This window comes from Erpetoichthys calabaricus, chromosome 2, assembly GCF_900747795.2.
Source record: "Erpetoichthys calabaricus chromosome 2, fErpCal1.3, whole genome shotgun sequence".
Classification (NCBI taxonomy): domain Eukaryota; kingdom Metazoa; phylum Chordata; class Cladistia; order Polypteriformes; family Polypteridae; genus Erpetoichthys; species Erpetoichthys calabaricus.
In genome coordinates this window covers 207,422,830-207,440,577 of record NC_041395.2, presented here as the reverse complement: position 1 = coordinate 207,440,577, position 17,748 = coordinate 207,422,830, and the positions used below count along the sequence as shown (strand labels likewise).

The following is a 17,748-nucleotide window of genomic DNA, read 5'->3' as shown; positions in this document are numbered from 1 at the left end:
AAAATTATTCAAGTTACATTTTGCTGCCAATATATAAAAACCAAAGTCCAAATACCAGTTGCATGGCTGTTGTAGAGGTAAGAACGACTGCCTCTAAATCAAGAGGTTGTGGGATCAATCCCGGGTCTTCCCCACATTTTCTGTTTTCAGTAATGAGCTGCTATTATTATTACAATTATATAATAAAAACATACATTTGATTTGAGCCTGTAATCCCCAACTGTGGTCATCGCTGCTCTTGTGAAAAGAATGGAGATAAATGCCATCAACTCAGAGGCAGAGAAGCAAGTTCATTGTACCACATGAATGTGACTAAGAGAATAAAACTGAATAAAAAACACTAACTTTTACAAGTAGCAAAAATTACAACAGGTGTTACAGACTCAAATCAAATTAATGTTATTACTGTATATAATAGTAATAATAATAGCAGCTCACTACTCAAAATGGAAAATGCTGGGAAGACCCAGGATCGATCCTGCAACCTCTTGATTTAGAGGCAGTTGTTCTTACCTCTACAATAGCCATGCAATTGGTATTTGAGCTTCGGTTTTTATATATTGGCAGCAATATGTAAATTTCTTCGGTTATATTTTTGAATAAAGGCGCACTTGTTTTGTTATACCTTTTTTGAAAGTGATTGATATCTGGATTTCAGTCTTCACACATTGTTTACTACAACATGAAAAAAAACTCTGTTTTAGTTATGTGTTCGACATTTCTTGCCTCTTATTTCAATCATCCTACTTGTACACAGATCATTGTAGACACAGAACACACATGAAATGTATGTATTCCAAATAATGTGATTATTCATCCTATACAACTCAACATCTCACACACAGATGAGCAGACTTGAGCTGGGAGAACTTCAGCTGCGTTGTTGGGTGGATTGGGACAGCAGGCTGCTTGCTGCTTGTGCTGATCGACGCATTTGCAAAACAAAAGATTAATAGATAAAGAAGTGAGAAGGAATTTAAGGTGGCCCAGGATTATGACTTTTTCATGGGCTTCAGGGTTTCTATTGTTAAAGCAGAGTTGGAACAGACTGTATTACTACAACCTCTGAAGTACTACTTGGACAATATTACACTGTAGGAAGTTGAAATTTCCAGTGAAAATGGCAATTACCTAATGAGACAGAGAATTATTACCCTTAGAAGTTTAGCAAAATTGCAAAAATTTGATATATAAGTGTTAGTGAGTGTGGTGTCCTTCCAAAGGCAATTGGAAACCAAGAAACTCTGATAGGAAGACAGAGATGTGACTTACAATATTTGAGGTACAATTGGTTGCATTTGTTTTCTTTTTCCAATTGGAGCATTGTCGGGTGAAGTGTTTTGCTCAGGGTCACACAGTGTCAGTGGTGGGATTTGAATCCACAACCTCAGGGTTTGAAGTCCAAAGCCTCAACCAACTACACCTTACTGTCTGCCTAATTTGTATGTAAAGTTTAAACTTCACCATCACTCTGATTTCTAACTCTTCTTCATCCTTCCTACTCCAGGGATTAGGAAAAAAAGACAAGTCCCTTATCCGCATTATGGTATCCCACAGCGAAAGAGACTTGCTGAGTATCCGTGCGGAGTTTCGCAAGAAGTATGGAAAATCCCTCTACTCAAGCATTGAGGTTAGTAAAAAGTCATAAAGCAGGTGTTTGAATGGATACAATAGCATCGTATCATATAGCATATTCATTGTGCTTTACTATTATTACTGACTTGTGGCGAGTGCCAATAAAAATGAAATTGAATGAGTGACCCAAATGACATAACATGAGATGCCCACCAGACCCCGAGGTCTTTTGCTTTATAGAATTCCATTACAATACATGATGTGTAGTAAGGTCATCAATTTCCATTGGAAAGGTTAGGTTTGCACAGGGATTGCCCCTCAATATTAAGTTCTTGTTTCTTGTGCTCTTTACTCGACCAGTTAAAGTGAGGCGACTAGCAGGGCTGTTGCTTTTCCAGGATCACTTTTAGTGTTTTTAGCTGGCAGATGGTCTTTGGTCCGGAGTGCTATCTGTCTCATGTCAGGGAATGCCAAAATATACAATTTACTTTACAGGTCTACAGATCTATTGAATCAGGAGCACAGTAGCATTCTGACATCAGTATGTACACATTGTGACAAGGGAAAGAGTTTGAACTTAGCTACTGTCATCGACTGGTTATGGAGGAAGTGTTGGGGCATCAACTGTCTTGCCCCCTTTAATGTTTACAAAGGTCTCAAACTGAAACAGGCACTTGATTGTGCATCAAATAAGGCAAAACAAAAAGCAGATTAACTAATGAAATAAGAGGCTTTTTCAATATTGTCTTGCATGCGTCAAGTTCACGTTCAAGAAGGAGCTGCAGTCATTGGTCTGCTCTCTCCAGAATGAGATGTTCAATGCTGGGTGCGTCTTAGGTTTATAGTGGAGGGACCACAGGGGACAGTTAGTTTCCCCTCCATGAACGGTTTCACAGAGGGCTGTTTGAGAAAAGAGAAATGTTAAGTGTTAGTGCCCCCTTGTGTCCCGGGGTCATAGTACTTACCTCAGATGAGCCTGGATGCATGTGTGACACTCCTAAGGAAGTCATCAGACATGTGGCCATTACTACTGCATTAGCAGTGGTGAGAGGTGCTCAGCAAATTGAGCAGTAGACAGCTGCTTGCTTTTCTTCCATCATTAAATACCATCTGCTCAATCCATGCCTTTACAATGATTTTCTTATCGTGCGTGGAAACAAACCCCCCAAAGAGATAATATCACCTGCCTCATGTTCCTTCACAGTCTATTTGCATTAAACTTGCTGCTCAGGTTGAACTGGTAAAGTGGTGTTAACAAAACAAGAGCGTTCATTACAGATGCCACTGCTTTAAGCAGCTTTGTTTTCAGATTTATTTCTATGGTTTTATTTTTTGTATATTAGTGGCTGGACGCTTTCTGCTTTACACCCTTTTTGCAAACTGTCTTTATGTATGACAGGGTGTGTGACGCGAGAGCCTAGCAGCTACTGTATACGTTTATCATCTTCAGATACCACATTGTTGATTAGGGATGGGAATCGAAAACCGGTTCCCACTGTTTCAATTCCTTGGAATTGTTTGCCATTTATGCAAACGATTCCCCTATCGATTCCAGTCGCCTCGAATGACGTCACCGCGTTGCGTAGCATCATTTACCCAGCAGGAAACATGGTGCCTAAGCGGCACAAATGCTCAAAAGTTTGGTTATACTTTACGAGAAAGGAGGACAACAGGGCAACTTGCAATACTTGCAAAGTAGATATTTCATCAAAGGGAGGAAACACTACGAATATGCAAAAGCATTTGCACACAAAACACGCGATAACCTTAAATGAATGTGTTTTTGATCCGCTCCGGACTAGTGAATCTCAACCCAGCAGCAGTGGTAACGTTTGCACGTCCTCTCCCGTTAATACGGCAGGTAACTAATCAACTAACATTGCATATTATGTTAGCGTGATTTGCCTTATTGCAAAACCTGCTATTACTGTGCATTGCATTTAGATGACCATGACGAGAGAGACGGACAGAGTCTGGCTGTCTCAGATGCTGGCAGTTCTCGCTGCAGTCTATCGGTAGCTTCTCCTTTCACAGAGGCGGGGAAAAGTAAAATGACACAGGCCAGGATAGACGAATGTCACCGAGCAGTGACTAAGTTTGTGGTAAAAGGCTTGCACCCATTTGCCACAGTAGATGCCCCCGATTTTCGGTAAGTGAATGTGTTTAATTGTAGGCCAAGTCAGGGAATGTCAAATTTGCGTGTTCTCCTCTTACCAGATGTTTCTTCCGTTTCCATTTCTGAGCTGAAACATGTGTTGAAGGCAGCCGTCACTGCAGATGGATGGGCAAGTTTTAGTCAAGATCATTACCTCACAGTAACGCTGCATTATGTCACGAATGGCCAGGCTCAAGAAAAAGTCCTCAAAACCAAACCAGTGTACCAGGCACAGACAGGGACAGCTGTAGCAGAGGAGACTGATGAGATCTTGGAGGAGTATGGTATCAAAGACAAGGTTGTGGCAGCCACTGTTGATAATGCGGCCAACATGGATGTAGCTGTCAAAATAGTTGATGGTTGCAGAATTGCACTGTGCACAGTTCCATTGGACTTGAGTTGATTGTATTTGTTGCTGGCTGATGTAGTTTTATTTTTGAGTGCTCAGCTCATATATACTTTTAAAAAGGAGAGTGTAAATGTTACTGGACATTCTTGTGTAATTGCCACAGAATAATTTATGTTATACTTTGTTATTGCTACAGAAGAATATTTATTTTATTATTATTTTACATTTACACATTTTTTCCTGGGGACCCCATGGCACCCCATCGAGGAGCCGTAGGCTGTGGATCTCTTAAGATCTCACTGTTGGGTTTGTAAGGTCATGCTACTCCTAAATTTCTATCTTGTTCAAAGATAAGATATAAAACAAAGTTCTAAGCTAATCGACCTGTGTGTTCTCCTTTTTTAAAAATAAGAATCGATAGGAGAATCGATAAAGAATCGAATTGTTAAACAGAATCGAAAATGGAATCGGAATCGTGAAAATCAATTCCAATCCCTACTGTTGATCAAGACCCATTTCCATCTTTAAATTACTTTCTTGCTTAATTAGGTGCACAAATGCTGCAGTGAACTAAATTTATGTTTATGCGCAAACACTTAGCTATTACACTCATGATGAAGTAGCTGTTGTGCATAAAGAATAAATATTTTTGAATATTTAATCAAAAACAGTATGTGCGAGACCAGCCAAGTAATCTGAACCAGGAAAAAAATAAATAAAGATCTTCAGTCCCGTCCTTTCCTCTGTTCCCTGTTTTACTTGATGCATATTTGATTTCATTCGTGGTCCTTTGAGACAAGTAAAAAGGTTAGCGTTGTCTCAAGGGTTACAATTAACTCAACTTGAATGCTAAGTTTGCTATTTGGCTTATGTGGCCACCCTCCCCGGTACATTTGAACATGTAGATGCAGACGAGTGTAGTTAACCTTGTTCTTGGAGCTTGCAATAACCAGAAGGCCTGAAACTGAAAGCAGATGGTGGGTGGTAAAGTGGGACTGCCACGCTACCCCACTAGTAATACGCACTACCAGTAGGAGCCATCCAGTTGCTTGTTTCATACAGTAAATGCCAAAATTCAGATGCCAGTTACTGAGGAAGACCAGTTTTCACACTAACTGCAGGGATCTGAAAAAAACATCCCACTTTTAAGCCAGTGACTCAAAGCACGTAATTTACTTCATTCTCACTCAAATGTGACAATTAGCAAGCAGTCCACTTTAATGCCGTGAGTCAGTACAGACACTGCGAGGCCACATTCTATGAATGACAAAGCACCAAGTGTAGAGCACAATGCAAAAAAAACAACCCTTATTTCTGTTTATTACTGCTATTAAATCATGAGATATCATGGGAGAGGCAGCTGACTTTCAGAAGCCATTAGCAAAGGGACAAATCCGGGACAAAATCAATCTCCATGAGAAGGCCGGTACTGTTTTGAAATTTGAAGAACTAAACATGCAATCTTTAACAAAGGCCTGACTAAACAGGGCTATTTTTTACTGTGAAGAAACTGTATAATGCACACCCATTTCTCTGTGGAGGAGTTCAATGTGGGCGTCTACTGTAATTTAACGAGGGTCTCATCATTTTGAGACTTTAGCCATATACACAAACCCACAGACCTGGCACTACAGATGAATTAATGGGGGCACAAGCTTGTTTTCTTTCTCCTTTGCCACTTAGAATCAGAATGTGGGCAGGGTTTAGCACAAAATGGCAAGAAATAAAATATTGCAGCCGTTTCTCAGTTGAAGATAAAGTGGCTCATGTCCGTTTCTTGTCAGGAGGCAAATCAGTAACAGACCACTGCCCGCTCCACCACATATATCTTCATGCACTGCATTTTGTTACAATGATTATACAGATTAAAACACAATCTCTATGTCACAGTGCTGACATGCTGCTTGTTGTCTTTGTTTGCTTTCATTCTAGGAGGCAACTGACGGGCCTTACCAAACAGCTTTACTATCCATCTGCAGCGCTGAAGACGTTTAACCTGCGCTTACAGCTCTGGATTCTGAGGATGACCGCAGTCTCCACCTAACGGTATTCAAAAACTGAAGAGGACTTAGTCATTTACTCACATTCACAGCATCGGAGTTCTTTACTTTGTACCAGTTCATCCTTAATGTGAATAAAAATTCTGCTTAAAAGGCATGTTTTCAATGTTTGAGGCATAACTATAACAAAATTAAAGATAAAACAAGATCTTATGAGCCAAAGCAGTGATATCCAGGCTAAATTACTTTGGAAAATTAGCTGGTAGTCAATAATAAAACAGCACAAGAGTCCAAAGATAAAAAAGACACGACACAGACTTTGGTTTATCTGTTAATATATACATTATACTGTATTGAAAAATAATGGTCAATTAGTGCACAACTCAAGTTTTGGACTAGCTGCACTACTGGATGTGTGAGGCTGTCCAAAGGCTAGTGTCAAAAACTACATTTTACTTGCTTGTGGTGCTTATTGCAAGTCAGAAAACACTGAACTAGATCTCCGTTAAACCAAATGTTCCCGAAATCTACAAACTGAGAAAGAAATTTAACAAAAATGTACAAAAACATGTCATGATTGTGTGCCCACACCAACCCTCCAGAAAGGGACTACGCTCACCATTAATAATTGTATTCACATTTTTCAAACAAAGAGCGGCACTACACTCCAATTAGACTGTAATTAACAACTACTGCATAACTACAAGTGAAATTACAGAATAACCGCCTTGTGCATTAACCACTGGAAGTGTTACCCAAGTATGAAACAGTATTAAAAAGGTGGTGGTGGGCGGGGGGGTTTCAGGACCATTCACCACTTTATTTCTCACTGCCTCCAGTTTTTCTGGTTTTAATGAAGGCCATGCCATGAGTCCGAAAGTGTGTATTGAGATCAGCAGGTTTCTCAAAGTGTTTTCCACAGACCTGACATGACAGGGTCCCTTGCTGGCTCTCCCCTTGCTCAGTTTCTGGCGAGTCAGCCTCTGAACCATGGAGCTTATCTGCATCAGTCCCCCCCAACTCCTTAACACGGTGGGTGATGAAGCGGTGCCGGTTGAGTGAAGACTGCGAGGCAAAACACAGGCCACACTGCAGACACTGGTGTGAAGTCTCATCTGTGCGGTGCTGGGGGATGTGCTCTTGGAAGTCATCCTGGCTCTCTGTGGTGTAGCCACATTTCTGGCACTGGAATGAACCCGTTTCACACGGTGGCAAAAGCGTCTTCTCCCGCCTTCTAGTCTTGATTGGCGTCCTTCTGCCTCCAGGACCTTCAGTATCAGAAGAGCTGTCTGCTATCTGGGGTCCTTTACGTTTTCGGACTATTCCCTGAAAACACAACATATAAGATCAATAGTCTGAGTATTCTTCTGGCCCAGTCAATTCTGCATACACTGGTGATAAAACATACATACAAAAATGTTACTAAGAATGTAATTTTTGCAAACCAAAAATGTAATCATCCTATTATATTCAGTAGCTAGCTGTACTTACGATGTTGACCAGTCAAGTTGGACCAAGTGGCTAAAAAGTCACATATTCATGGTAGCAGTAATAAAGATTTGATACCCACAAAACTGTAGGATACACAAGTAGCAAACATAATTAAAATAATAACTGTTTGATTTGCAAGAGCAGTTTGCATCTTATACTTTATCTGCACTTAATTTGTTTAATTTAATGGATTATTACTAGAGTTATAAAAACATTCCTTTGACATGAAATGCAGTTCACTCAGCCTCTGCCTCCCACAGGCCAGTTGCAGATCGAAGTTTGCACTACAGCCACCATCAACAAACCTATGCTAGCATGAAGATATGTCTCATTTACTGCCTCCCTTACATATCTGCCAACTCCAAAGTGTGTGTTGTTTTTAATAAACAGTTTACTGAAAGTATGAAAAGTACATTTTGTGGACATTTTGCCAGACCAGTGCTGGGAGCCGTGGGCCATACTAGGTTGTCTTCCTCTGATCTGAACTTCGCTTACGGCTGTACACAAACAGCAGGGCTTCATTCCTCTTCACTGGGCGCTGTCTGACAATTCCTCCTGTAATTTGCAGGCCGCTGGACAGGACTCGCTTCTAAGTGGTGTATCGCTCCGGGACTCGACATTTTTTATTCCAATTTAGCTTTCTGTTCTGTGCCCTTACACTCTACAGGAGAAAATCTTTAGGGATTCTGTGCTCTGTTTGTTTCCTCAAGATTAACAAACATTTTTTTATGAACAGCCTGTTTTACGGTATTTATCCAGGCAGCATCCTAGGTACCCAAGTGGATTTTTTCCACAAAAAAACTCAAAATGTTTATGTTCAATTTTAGGTTGTCATGACGTTTCATAATGAAAAAATAAAATGAATTATTATTGGAATTTAAACTCTGAAACAGGCAAGCATTCGCTCAACAAATACAAGGCTAAACTACAGATTAGTGGTGATAGCAAGAAGCACCATTTTTCAATTTTAGGGTTATTGTAATAAAGCACATGTAAAATTAACTGGAGCAATTTATTTTTATCAAGATACTGTATATCAATTTTTCACAGTATCTTAAAAACCACAAGATAAAACCTTAATATTATTTGAACCATCCATCCATTTCCTGCAAACCGTTGTTTTGAAATCACAGTTGCACAGAGCTAGGGGTCTATCCTAGTAGCAGTAGGCCCATGGCAAGAATCAATTCTGGATCAGACACTTGCTTGCTTACTCACTGATGCTGAATTCATTTTGGGGTTGAATACTTAACTAAATTGCAAACCCCTAGAATACAGTAAGAAACAAGAGTACCTGGAATTGCCATCCTCACACTCGGTAAGTACCTGCACTGGTTATCTATACTGAGCTCTGGAGCCACAACAAAGCAGTGCTAGCCACTGCTGCACAATGAAATACACCCAAACCAAGACAAACTCCACTACGGAGGTTATGGTACAAGGAACCTTATCAGAATGGACATTAAGAGTGGTGTTCCACAGGGGTTGGTGCATTACATAAATGATTTGGACAGGAATATGAATAAGATGGTTAAGATTGCAAATGATACCTAGCTGAATGGACTTGGCTGACAATCTGGAATCCATTAAATCGTTACAGAAGGACTTGGACAGCATCAGCTTAGGCTGATTTGTAGCAGATGAAATTTAATGTAACTAAATGTAAGGCATTACACTTAGGAAGTAAAAATGTTAGGTTTAAATATACAATAGGAGATCTGAAAATCAAAAGTACGCCTTATGAGAAGGATTTAGGAGTTATAATGGTCTCAACAGTATCAACTTCCAGACAGTGTTCAGAAGCCATTAAGGCGGCTACCAGAATGTTAGGTTATAGCATGATGTGTGGAGTACAAGTCCAAGGAGGTTCTGCTCAACCTTTAGAGGAGGCCCCACCAGTATGTTTTTGAGTATTGTGTGCAGTTTTTGTCTCCCGGCTACGAAAAGGACATAGCAGCGCTAGAAAAGGTCCAGAGAAGAGCGACTAGGCTGATTCCAGGGCTACAGGGGATGAGTTATGAGGAAATATTAAAAGAGCTAAGCCTTTACAGTTTAAGCAAAAGAAGATTAAGAGGAGATTAAATCATGAAGGGCATCAGTGCAGTGGATCGAGACTGTTACTTTAAAATGAGTTCAACAGGAATACAGGGACACACTTGGAGATTTGTTAAGGGTGAATTCTGCACAAACATTAGAAAGTTTTTCTTTAAACAGACAACTATAAACACATGAAATAAGTTACCAGGTAGTGTGGTATACAGTAGGACTTTAGGTAATTTCAAAACTAGACCTGAAGAATTAAGTGGGTAGGACTGGTGAGCTTTGTTGGGCTGAATGGCCTGTTCTTGTCTAAATTGTTCTAATGAACCAGTTACAAGTCAAATACGGAGACAAAAAGAACACTGGTGACTTTACTCTTTAGCACTGTTTTCAGCCACGATGACACATTAGTGGTTAGCAGATATAAGACTGACAGTTCCTTTAACATTTCTATTGTACCTCATTATCACTGGAAACTCGGCTGTTGCTTGCCTCTTCTCCCTGAGTTTGATCCCACACTTTAATTCCATGCCGAACACGAATGTGCTTTTCTAGTATGAGACGGCTACTGAAAGTTCGTTTGCCTTCTGTACAATATCTAAGGAAGAAATATAAAATGTAATTCAGTGGTATATTCTCCACACATTACACACTCAAGATAACAAAAATCTTTAGATCCCCTTTTCTCTTAAACTCATGCATCCTACTAGCATTCAAAAGAGTTAAAAATCAGTAACGGTTTTAAAACCCATGTTTGAGGTCAGCAAACATTAAGATATCATCCAGTCTTTCAAAATAACATTAAATATTATCATTCCTACTATGCAATTTCAGGTTACAATCACTGGAATTGGAAGGTACTTCACTTTGACCAAACATGGGCACATACAATGCCTACATATACAGAACCCCAAGGCTGAAAAGCAGCTGTTTGTGCCTCCATTTCCCTACAACACAATGGGGTAAAACATTTTTATTAGCAATTGGTAGAGTCTTGTATAACTATGAAGTTATTTAAGGTGTAATTATGAAGAAATTACAAAGAAATCAGAGTGTCCTGTGGTTTACATACTGGCAGGGGAAGACCCTCTTAATGCCTTCATGATTCACCCGGACATGGCGCCGTAAGCTGGGGGCTGAGCAGAAAGACCTCTCACAGAGCCGGCAGGGGAACTTCTTCACAGACTACAAAAGAAGTCACACACAAAATGTCACTTGGCCTATCTGGTTTTTGAGAGTTAAAAGATTACATTGCAATAATTAGAGTAACAGCCCCCGGAACCGGCTTTGTTCATTTGAATTTACACACACTGACAAAGACTACCAGTTGGCACTTTATACTGTATAAACCCAGCTGAATGTATTTAAAATTTGTCATTTTGCTGAAATGGATTACAAACGTCCTTCCACAAGTAGACAGTAAATATTTGTTTTCCTACAAAACCAGCTGATCCATTTGGCTTGTTTTCCTTTTCCGTTCGGTAGCCCTGTCTCTGTGCCTCACCTTACTTTGGCAGTCTGAGCCTATTTCAGTTTTCTGTTCTTTGATTATAGTGCTATTTAATTTTATATAAATAGCACCTTTATAGTAGAATTACCAGATGTTTTAAAGTGGCAGATTAATACAAGTGGAGTCAAAGTCAAAGAGCTGTGTAATGTTTGAAGCTCATGATCTGAACTAGATACAAGAACAGGGATGTGCCTATTGATGACATGGCCTATTGATTATTGTCCAGTTCCAGTGTTAATGACTGGCTGATTATTTTTACACATGATGTATCAAATAATCGGAGGCATTTTTATACATGTCATTGAAAAACCATCATCATCTTTCTAATGTCTAAAGTATGCCGGCAGGCAGTATTATGATGACAAATAAAATTAACTTTGTAACTTGAACTGGCCTTGCTTTTTCGTGTCCTGTCTTCTTCCCTATTCTGCAGCTAAACAGAACAGAATGCTCTTACATGATTATCGGTTCTCATTTCTGTTTTGCACATTTTATCCAGACAGTGTACTTGTACCCAAGTGGATCTTTTCCACAAAAAAGAAAATGTTTATATTCAATTTTAACTGAAGTGGTCATAACATTTTATAATGGAAAAATGACCTTAATTAATTACTGGAATTTAAACTCTTGAACAGGTAAGTTTTTACTCAGGACAATACAAGGTTAAATTACAAAATAATGGTCATAGCAAAAAGCAGCATATTTTGGTTTCAGTGGGCTGTAATGTCGCTGCTTATGCCTGATCTCGCTTCTGACATTCTGCACAAGGTGCAGACTTTTGTGTTTTACTATTTAAGTTAAAATGCTTCTGAAAAAAATATATATATTCATTCATTTGGCTACGGTATATTCTCTTGTGCGTTTATGCTTTAGAAAAGGTCAGCAGGGTTACCATTACAGTACAGAGTATTTGTTCATACTCTGCAGACATCCCACTCACCCCACAAAGACTATACAGGGATTACCCAAGAGGGCATATGCAACTGGATAGATTTTTATATCGTCTTGTAGTGTGTGATGCTACAACACCACCAACTTTTTAGCAGTTTTTTATTTTACTTGTTTTCACTTTCACTCCTCTGTATCATGTGCAAAATTTCCCAGTCTTTTACCAGTTAGTATATGACACCACCAGTGATTTTTAATTTAAACATGCCTAAAGACAACTTTGGCTTTTAGCAAGCTCCTCATCTTAACATGTTTTGCTACATAAAATAGGTTGAAGTGCGACAAGCATTCTGACAGCGTTAAACTGCAGTTTGGCATATATTTTCTCTTGTCAACTTTGCTTTCTTGGTCAGAATCCCTCCAATTCTATTTTGCTATCGATTCAACATTATGCTGGACGGAAACAACATATATGTGCAGTACCACATATGGAAAACAGTAAAATCATATAGGATTGTCTACCAGTATCATAACCAATGTTTGAAAGAAACTGAAGGTATGAAAACATTAGTCAAAAACTTACCATACAGCGGGACATTGCTTAAACAATAAGGTCAGTGTTCTTGAATTCTGGGAGGGTGACATTCTTTGAAATATTGGTGTGCTGTCATTTGCTGCATACTCTTGACAATTAAAGATACACATAGTAATTGTATTCCACAAAAGGCTTATTTATTTAAAAAAAAAAAGAGGCCAAAGGAGACACAAAAGCTTTAAAACTCCTGCTTTAACAAAGCAGGTCTATTGTGTTTTCGAGGTATGTTAAAGTTGGAGTTTCATCACAGTTTATAACGACAACAATTTTTGAGGGGAAAAATACTTAGTTCCTACATTCACAATGTCTAGCACGTACAGGGATTTCATGTAAAAAGCAATATACATAATGGACGCAAAAAAGCAGTCTATGGCAAGAATGTCTACAGACATGACCAGAAACGTGAGGTTTTAAACATGGGCCCTATCAAAAGAAACTAAATCTGTAACATTAATACATTTTTTAAATTAATGGTAGATGTTTTGCAAAAAGATTTTGTTTATGGTGATTATATATCACAGCATGAATCATATGCATGAAATGAAAATTGTAATTTACAGTGAAATGTTTTACATAAGGGGTGGCACGGTGCTGCTGCCTCGCAGTTAGGAGACCTGGGTTCGCTTTCCGGGTTCTCCCTGTGTGAAGTTTGCATGTTCTCCCCTTGTCTGCGTGGGTTTCCTCCCACAGTCCAAAGACATGCAGGTTAGGTGCATTGGTGATCCTAAATTGTCCCGAGTGTGTGCTTGGTATGAGAGGGTGTGTGTGTGTGTGTGTGCCCTGCGGTGGGCTGGCACCCTGCCCAGGATTTGTTCCTGCCTTGCGCCCAGTGCTGGCTGGGAATGGCTCCAGCAGACCCCCGTGACCCTGTGTTAGGATATAGCAGGTTGGATAATGACCGACTGTTTTACATAACAAACACACACACACACAAAATCATTATTTTCTTTTCACATTAGTTTTCAGTTGAAACCCAAAGATCTCTTCTCCCTAGAACAGACTACCAATCAACAAGCAACCTGTAATATGTGCCTTTTGGACATTTATTATGTATTGGCTACAAATTTTAGGAGCACAACAAAGAAGTAACAATTTTAAATATTACATTTGGAAAGCACTGTGCAGTTCCTGGCACTATTGTGAAAAACTATTCTCTATACAGCACACAATCCATGTTTGTCTCCCACAACTTTGGAAATGGAAAGGGCATTGGATCCTCACAACACAGAGATGGATAAGCAGTCTGGAAAACAGATAGATGACACTTTACACTGTGGCTAAAATAATATTGTAAAACTGATGCTGCATGTCAAATGAGACCTGGAGCCAGAGATGGATGACCTCCTACTTCCATGCTATATCTTGTTTTTGCACTCTGATTCCAGTAGAGGGTTGCAATTAGCTGTTATTGAAACCCTCTGTTTTAAACAGGATATACTGCCAGATCTATGAGTCTTTATAAGATTACCAATAAACTTTGGGTGCTGTGTCACCTTCATCATACTGCTTCCCTCCTCACCTGGCACACGAGAATATTTTCGTTACTTGTACCTCATTTTTTCAGTCATTATCCCCCACCATTTACCACAGTGAAGACAGAGAAACTGGGGACTGAAAATATCAATAACTCTGTCAAAGTACTTAATGTCCACCTCACCGTCGTCATCTGGTGCATGACGACCAAAAGAACTGTGGTTACTGTATGGATGCAGGGGTCAATCTCACAGTCACCTCAACTCACACTTATGAACCAACCCTAAAGTTCTTCAACTGCTCAACTTGGGGGAGCTATTCATTCCTATCTTGCTAAAGACAAGTAACTCTTTTCAAGGAGAAGGTCATCCGAGTCAGATTACAGCTAAATGAAACCAAAAGAAGGTCAACATCTGCAATGAGCGGAGATTTACAAAACCCAATACTCTCAATGCCCTTATAGTACAGCATGTCAAGGGCAAAAAAATTACAAACAATACAAGAAGCAGGAAGATAGCTTTGTCAGACACACATGGTCATCTAATATGAGGTGAACATATAAATCTAACTGCACAAACACTAGCTGTTAGTTAAACCTCAGGTCTAGAAAGAGAAAAGCTGATACTTCTGTGGTTATAGAACAGTGGCTCAGATCTTACATGGATAACTGTGCAAAAACATGATTTTCTAGGATTTTTTTGTGAAACCTATAGTAAACCAGGCATTCTTAAATACTATTAGGAAGGATACATGCAAACATACCTATTAATTACAATTTTAGCATTATCAAAGTGTTTGGAAAAAAATGTTTGAAGGTGGAGGTCAGGAAGGATTAACATAAAAAATCTGTCTTTCATTCCCCCTTTTGAATCCTGCATTAACCATTTTTTTTGTTTTTTTTTTAGATATGCTAGTTTTTTATGAAAACTAGAGATTAATTATTTGAGCGGTTTTACAGTGTTAGCTTTAATGAAATGGAACTATTACATTTATGGAAAATTGTTTGGCTTACTTTGAATAATATAGAGCAGTTTTTGTTATTGTATCATCTCCACAATCCTAAATGTTACACTGGAAATAAGGCTTCTTGTTTGCTCAGGTGTTTATGGTTTTCATTACAGGAAATCAAGACTATGGTTGCAAGGTAATGCATGTGTTTTGTTTTTTTTAAATGCATTAGGGCGGCACGGTGGAGCAGTACGGTGACCGGAGTTTGCTTCCTGGGTCCTCCCTGTGTGGAGTTTGCATGTTCTCCCCGTGTCTGCGTGGGTTTCTTCTAGGTGCTCCGGTTTCCTCCCACAGTCCAAAGACATGCAGGTTAGGTGCGTTGGCGATCCTAAATTGTCCCTAGTGTGTGCTTGGTGTGTGGGCCCTGCATTAGGCTGGTGCCCTGCCCGGGGTTTGTTCCTGCCTTGCGCCCTGTGCTGGCTGGGATTGGTTTCAGCCGACCCCCGTAACCCTGTGTTAGGATCTAACAGGTTGGAAAATGATTGGCTGATTTCTGATTAACTGTGCATACTGGCATGCCTCTCATCTGTCAAAATGCTTATTAATGCTCTGTTACTCAAATTAATTCAACAGCAGATATTCATCTCTCTCAAACTGATAAAAGGACAGTCCCCATCCTCCACTTGTTCACTTGCTTCACAAAATGAAGCTTCTTCCTTCTCTACCTTATTGTTTACATTGACTCACAAAATCAGGCTGAACCTCACAGCACTCTTGGTAATTCGTATAAGGCTGGCCTCACTTACTGCACACATACAAGTCCACACCTAATAAACAGTCACTCATACACAAACATATGATCACACTTTTTGTTTCCTTTTGCATGCATTGTGTGTTTACATTTATTTACATATTTTCCACTAATTTTAGTAAATCAGATGGATTTTGCTGAAATCCATAACAGAATTAGGATTTCAGCCTGTACACTGGATCAACTAGTACACTGCCTACTCCTAGGCGAAGGGATATTAAGATGAAGCAAAAGTTTACAAAGAATTCCCAAAGTGATTTCTCACCTAGCTAAGTTAAAACCTTTGGTGAAGAAAGGGAATTTGCTTTATGTACGTGGGAGGGGACCAGCTTCTTGTAAGGAAGCACAAATGTCCTGTCCATATGTGATAGACTGACCAACTAATTGAAGAGAAGGTGTCAGTTTGGGGAGAGTTGCACCAGACAGAAACAGTAATGAAATATTTAATTCACCAGTCGATCTACATCCCTGTGTTCACCAATGAGAGCAAACTCTTGAGTAACAACCAAAAGAGTGAGATCACAGGTAATTATTAGTCACAAAGACATTGTGGTAAAAACACTCTCCAAGATACAGTGAAAAGCTCAAGAAAATGGGAAAGCTCAAAGTACAGGTAACTTTTGGGCTATATGATTCAGTTAGCAGATTGTGGGTTCACTTCCCGGTTCCTCCCTGTGTGGATAGCGCTTTGAGTACTGAGAAAAGCGCTATATAAATGTAATGAATTATTAATGAATTATTATTATTATTATTAGCACCTTCAGAGTTTTAAAGAAACCTGACACATTTCGACTGAGATTTTGTGGGTTGGAAAAAACTGTATGGCTATATATCTCTATCATAAAAGGAAATCCTGGGACGAGAGACTTTCTCTGAGATAATTTCAACATCTGCGAAACGAGACTTTTTGCCAGGAAATGTTGACAAGTCCCGCCCTCCTTGCAAACATTTACAACCATGCCCACAGTCCAATTGTAACGGCCGACCCCTTACCCAGCCGGCAGCTACACCTCCAAGACCTGTGGCCTGGATAAATTACTGAGATGAATCTTATATCAAGCCGTACCTCTAACAAATGAAATTTTCACCTCAATCGACGGTTTACACAAGCAGGCAAAAACAGGTATGTCAAATATGTGAATATATTAAATGAAAAACAAAAAACTACTACACATTCCCAACGTAGAAAAAATATATATGTATATCCCTCCACCAAAGCAGCAACGTGACAACACCATATATTATATATTACACACAGTAACAAACCCTCCCTTGCTCCTGTAACATAAAACAAACAACACAAAGAACAACAATGAATGAATACGGAATGAATGATCGTGAACTTGAGTCCAAATATACAACTGTCCTGAATGCGGATGACTGGTCAACAGATATGTGATGTGTTTGTATTTCCTGGAACAAATGGAACAACCTCACTGTGAATCCTCGGCGTGTGGTGGATGATATACATATATATTTTTTCTGCCAGATCCACAGCTAACCTTCCAGGTACAAACTGATGCCAGCAACCTGGGGCTTGGCGCCGTGCTCACTCAGAAAATCCACCAGGCTGAAAATGTCATCGCGTACGCCTCTCGAGCACTGCACGGCGCTGAATTGAATTATTCGACGGCTGAAAAGGAATGTTTGGCTGTCGTGTGGGCTGTGGAAAAATGGAGACACTATCTGGAGGGGGTGGAGTTTGAAGTGTCCACAGACCATCACGCTCTGACCTGGGTATTTAATCACCCGAAGACCTCCTCCCGTCTAACCAGGTGGGTACTCCACCTCCAGAACTTTACTTTCAAGGTGAACTATCGGAAGGGCTGTGGCAATATTGTGCCTGATGCTCTTTCCAGGGTGTCAGAGTCACCAGGGATAGTGTGTTTGGCAGAGGCAAAGAAGATGGACCT

General features: G+C 39.7%; 2 protein-coding genes across 2 annotated transcripts in view; one reads left to right on the top strand and one right to left on the bottom strand.

Annotated features, from left to right (window-relative positions):
* The window catches only part of LOC114646737 (annexin A2-like), a 109,407-nt gene extending 103,171 nt beyond the window's left edge, over positions 1 to 6,236 (top strand). Inside the window, exons 13-14 of the mRNA XM_028795058.2 lie at positions 1,508 to 1,630; positions 6,012 to 6,236. Coding sequence (XP_028650891.1) covers positions 1,508 to 1,630; positions 6,012 to 6,074 — 186 coding nt within the window. The 3' untranslated portion in view covers positions 6,075 to 6,236. The remainder of the gene's footprint in view (positions 1 to 1,507; positions 1,631 to 6,011) is intronic.
* A 166-nt stretch (positions 6,237 to 6,402) lies between these two features.
* The window catches only part of znf687b (zinc finger protein 687b), a 70,416-nt gene continuing 59,070 nt past the window's right edge, over positions 6,403 to 17,748 (bottom strand). Inside the window, exons 7-9 of the mRNA XM_028795056.2 lie at positions 10,683 to 10,795; positions 10,070 to 10,208; positions 6,403 to 7,405 (exon numbers count right to left, since the gene is read on the bottom strand). Coding sequence (XP_028650889.1) covers positions 6,899 to 7,405; positions 10,070 to 10,208; positions 10,683 to 10,795 — 759 coding nt within the window. The 3' untranslated portion in view covers positions 6,403 to 6,898. The remainder of the gene's footprint in view (positions 7,406 to 10,069; positions 10,209 to 10,682; positions 10,796 to 17,748) is intronic.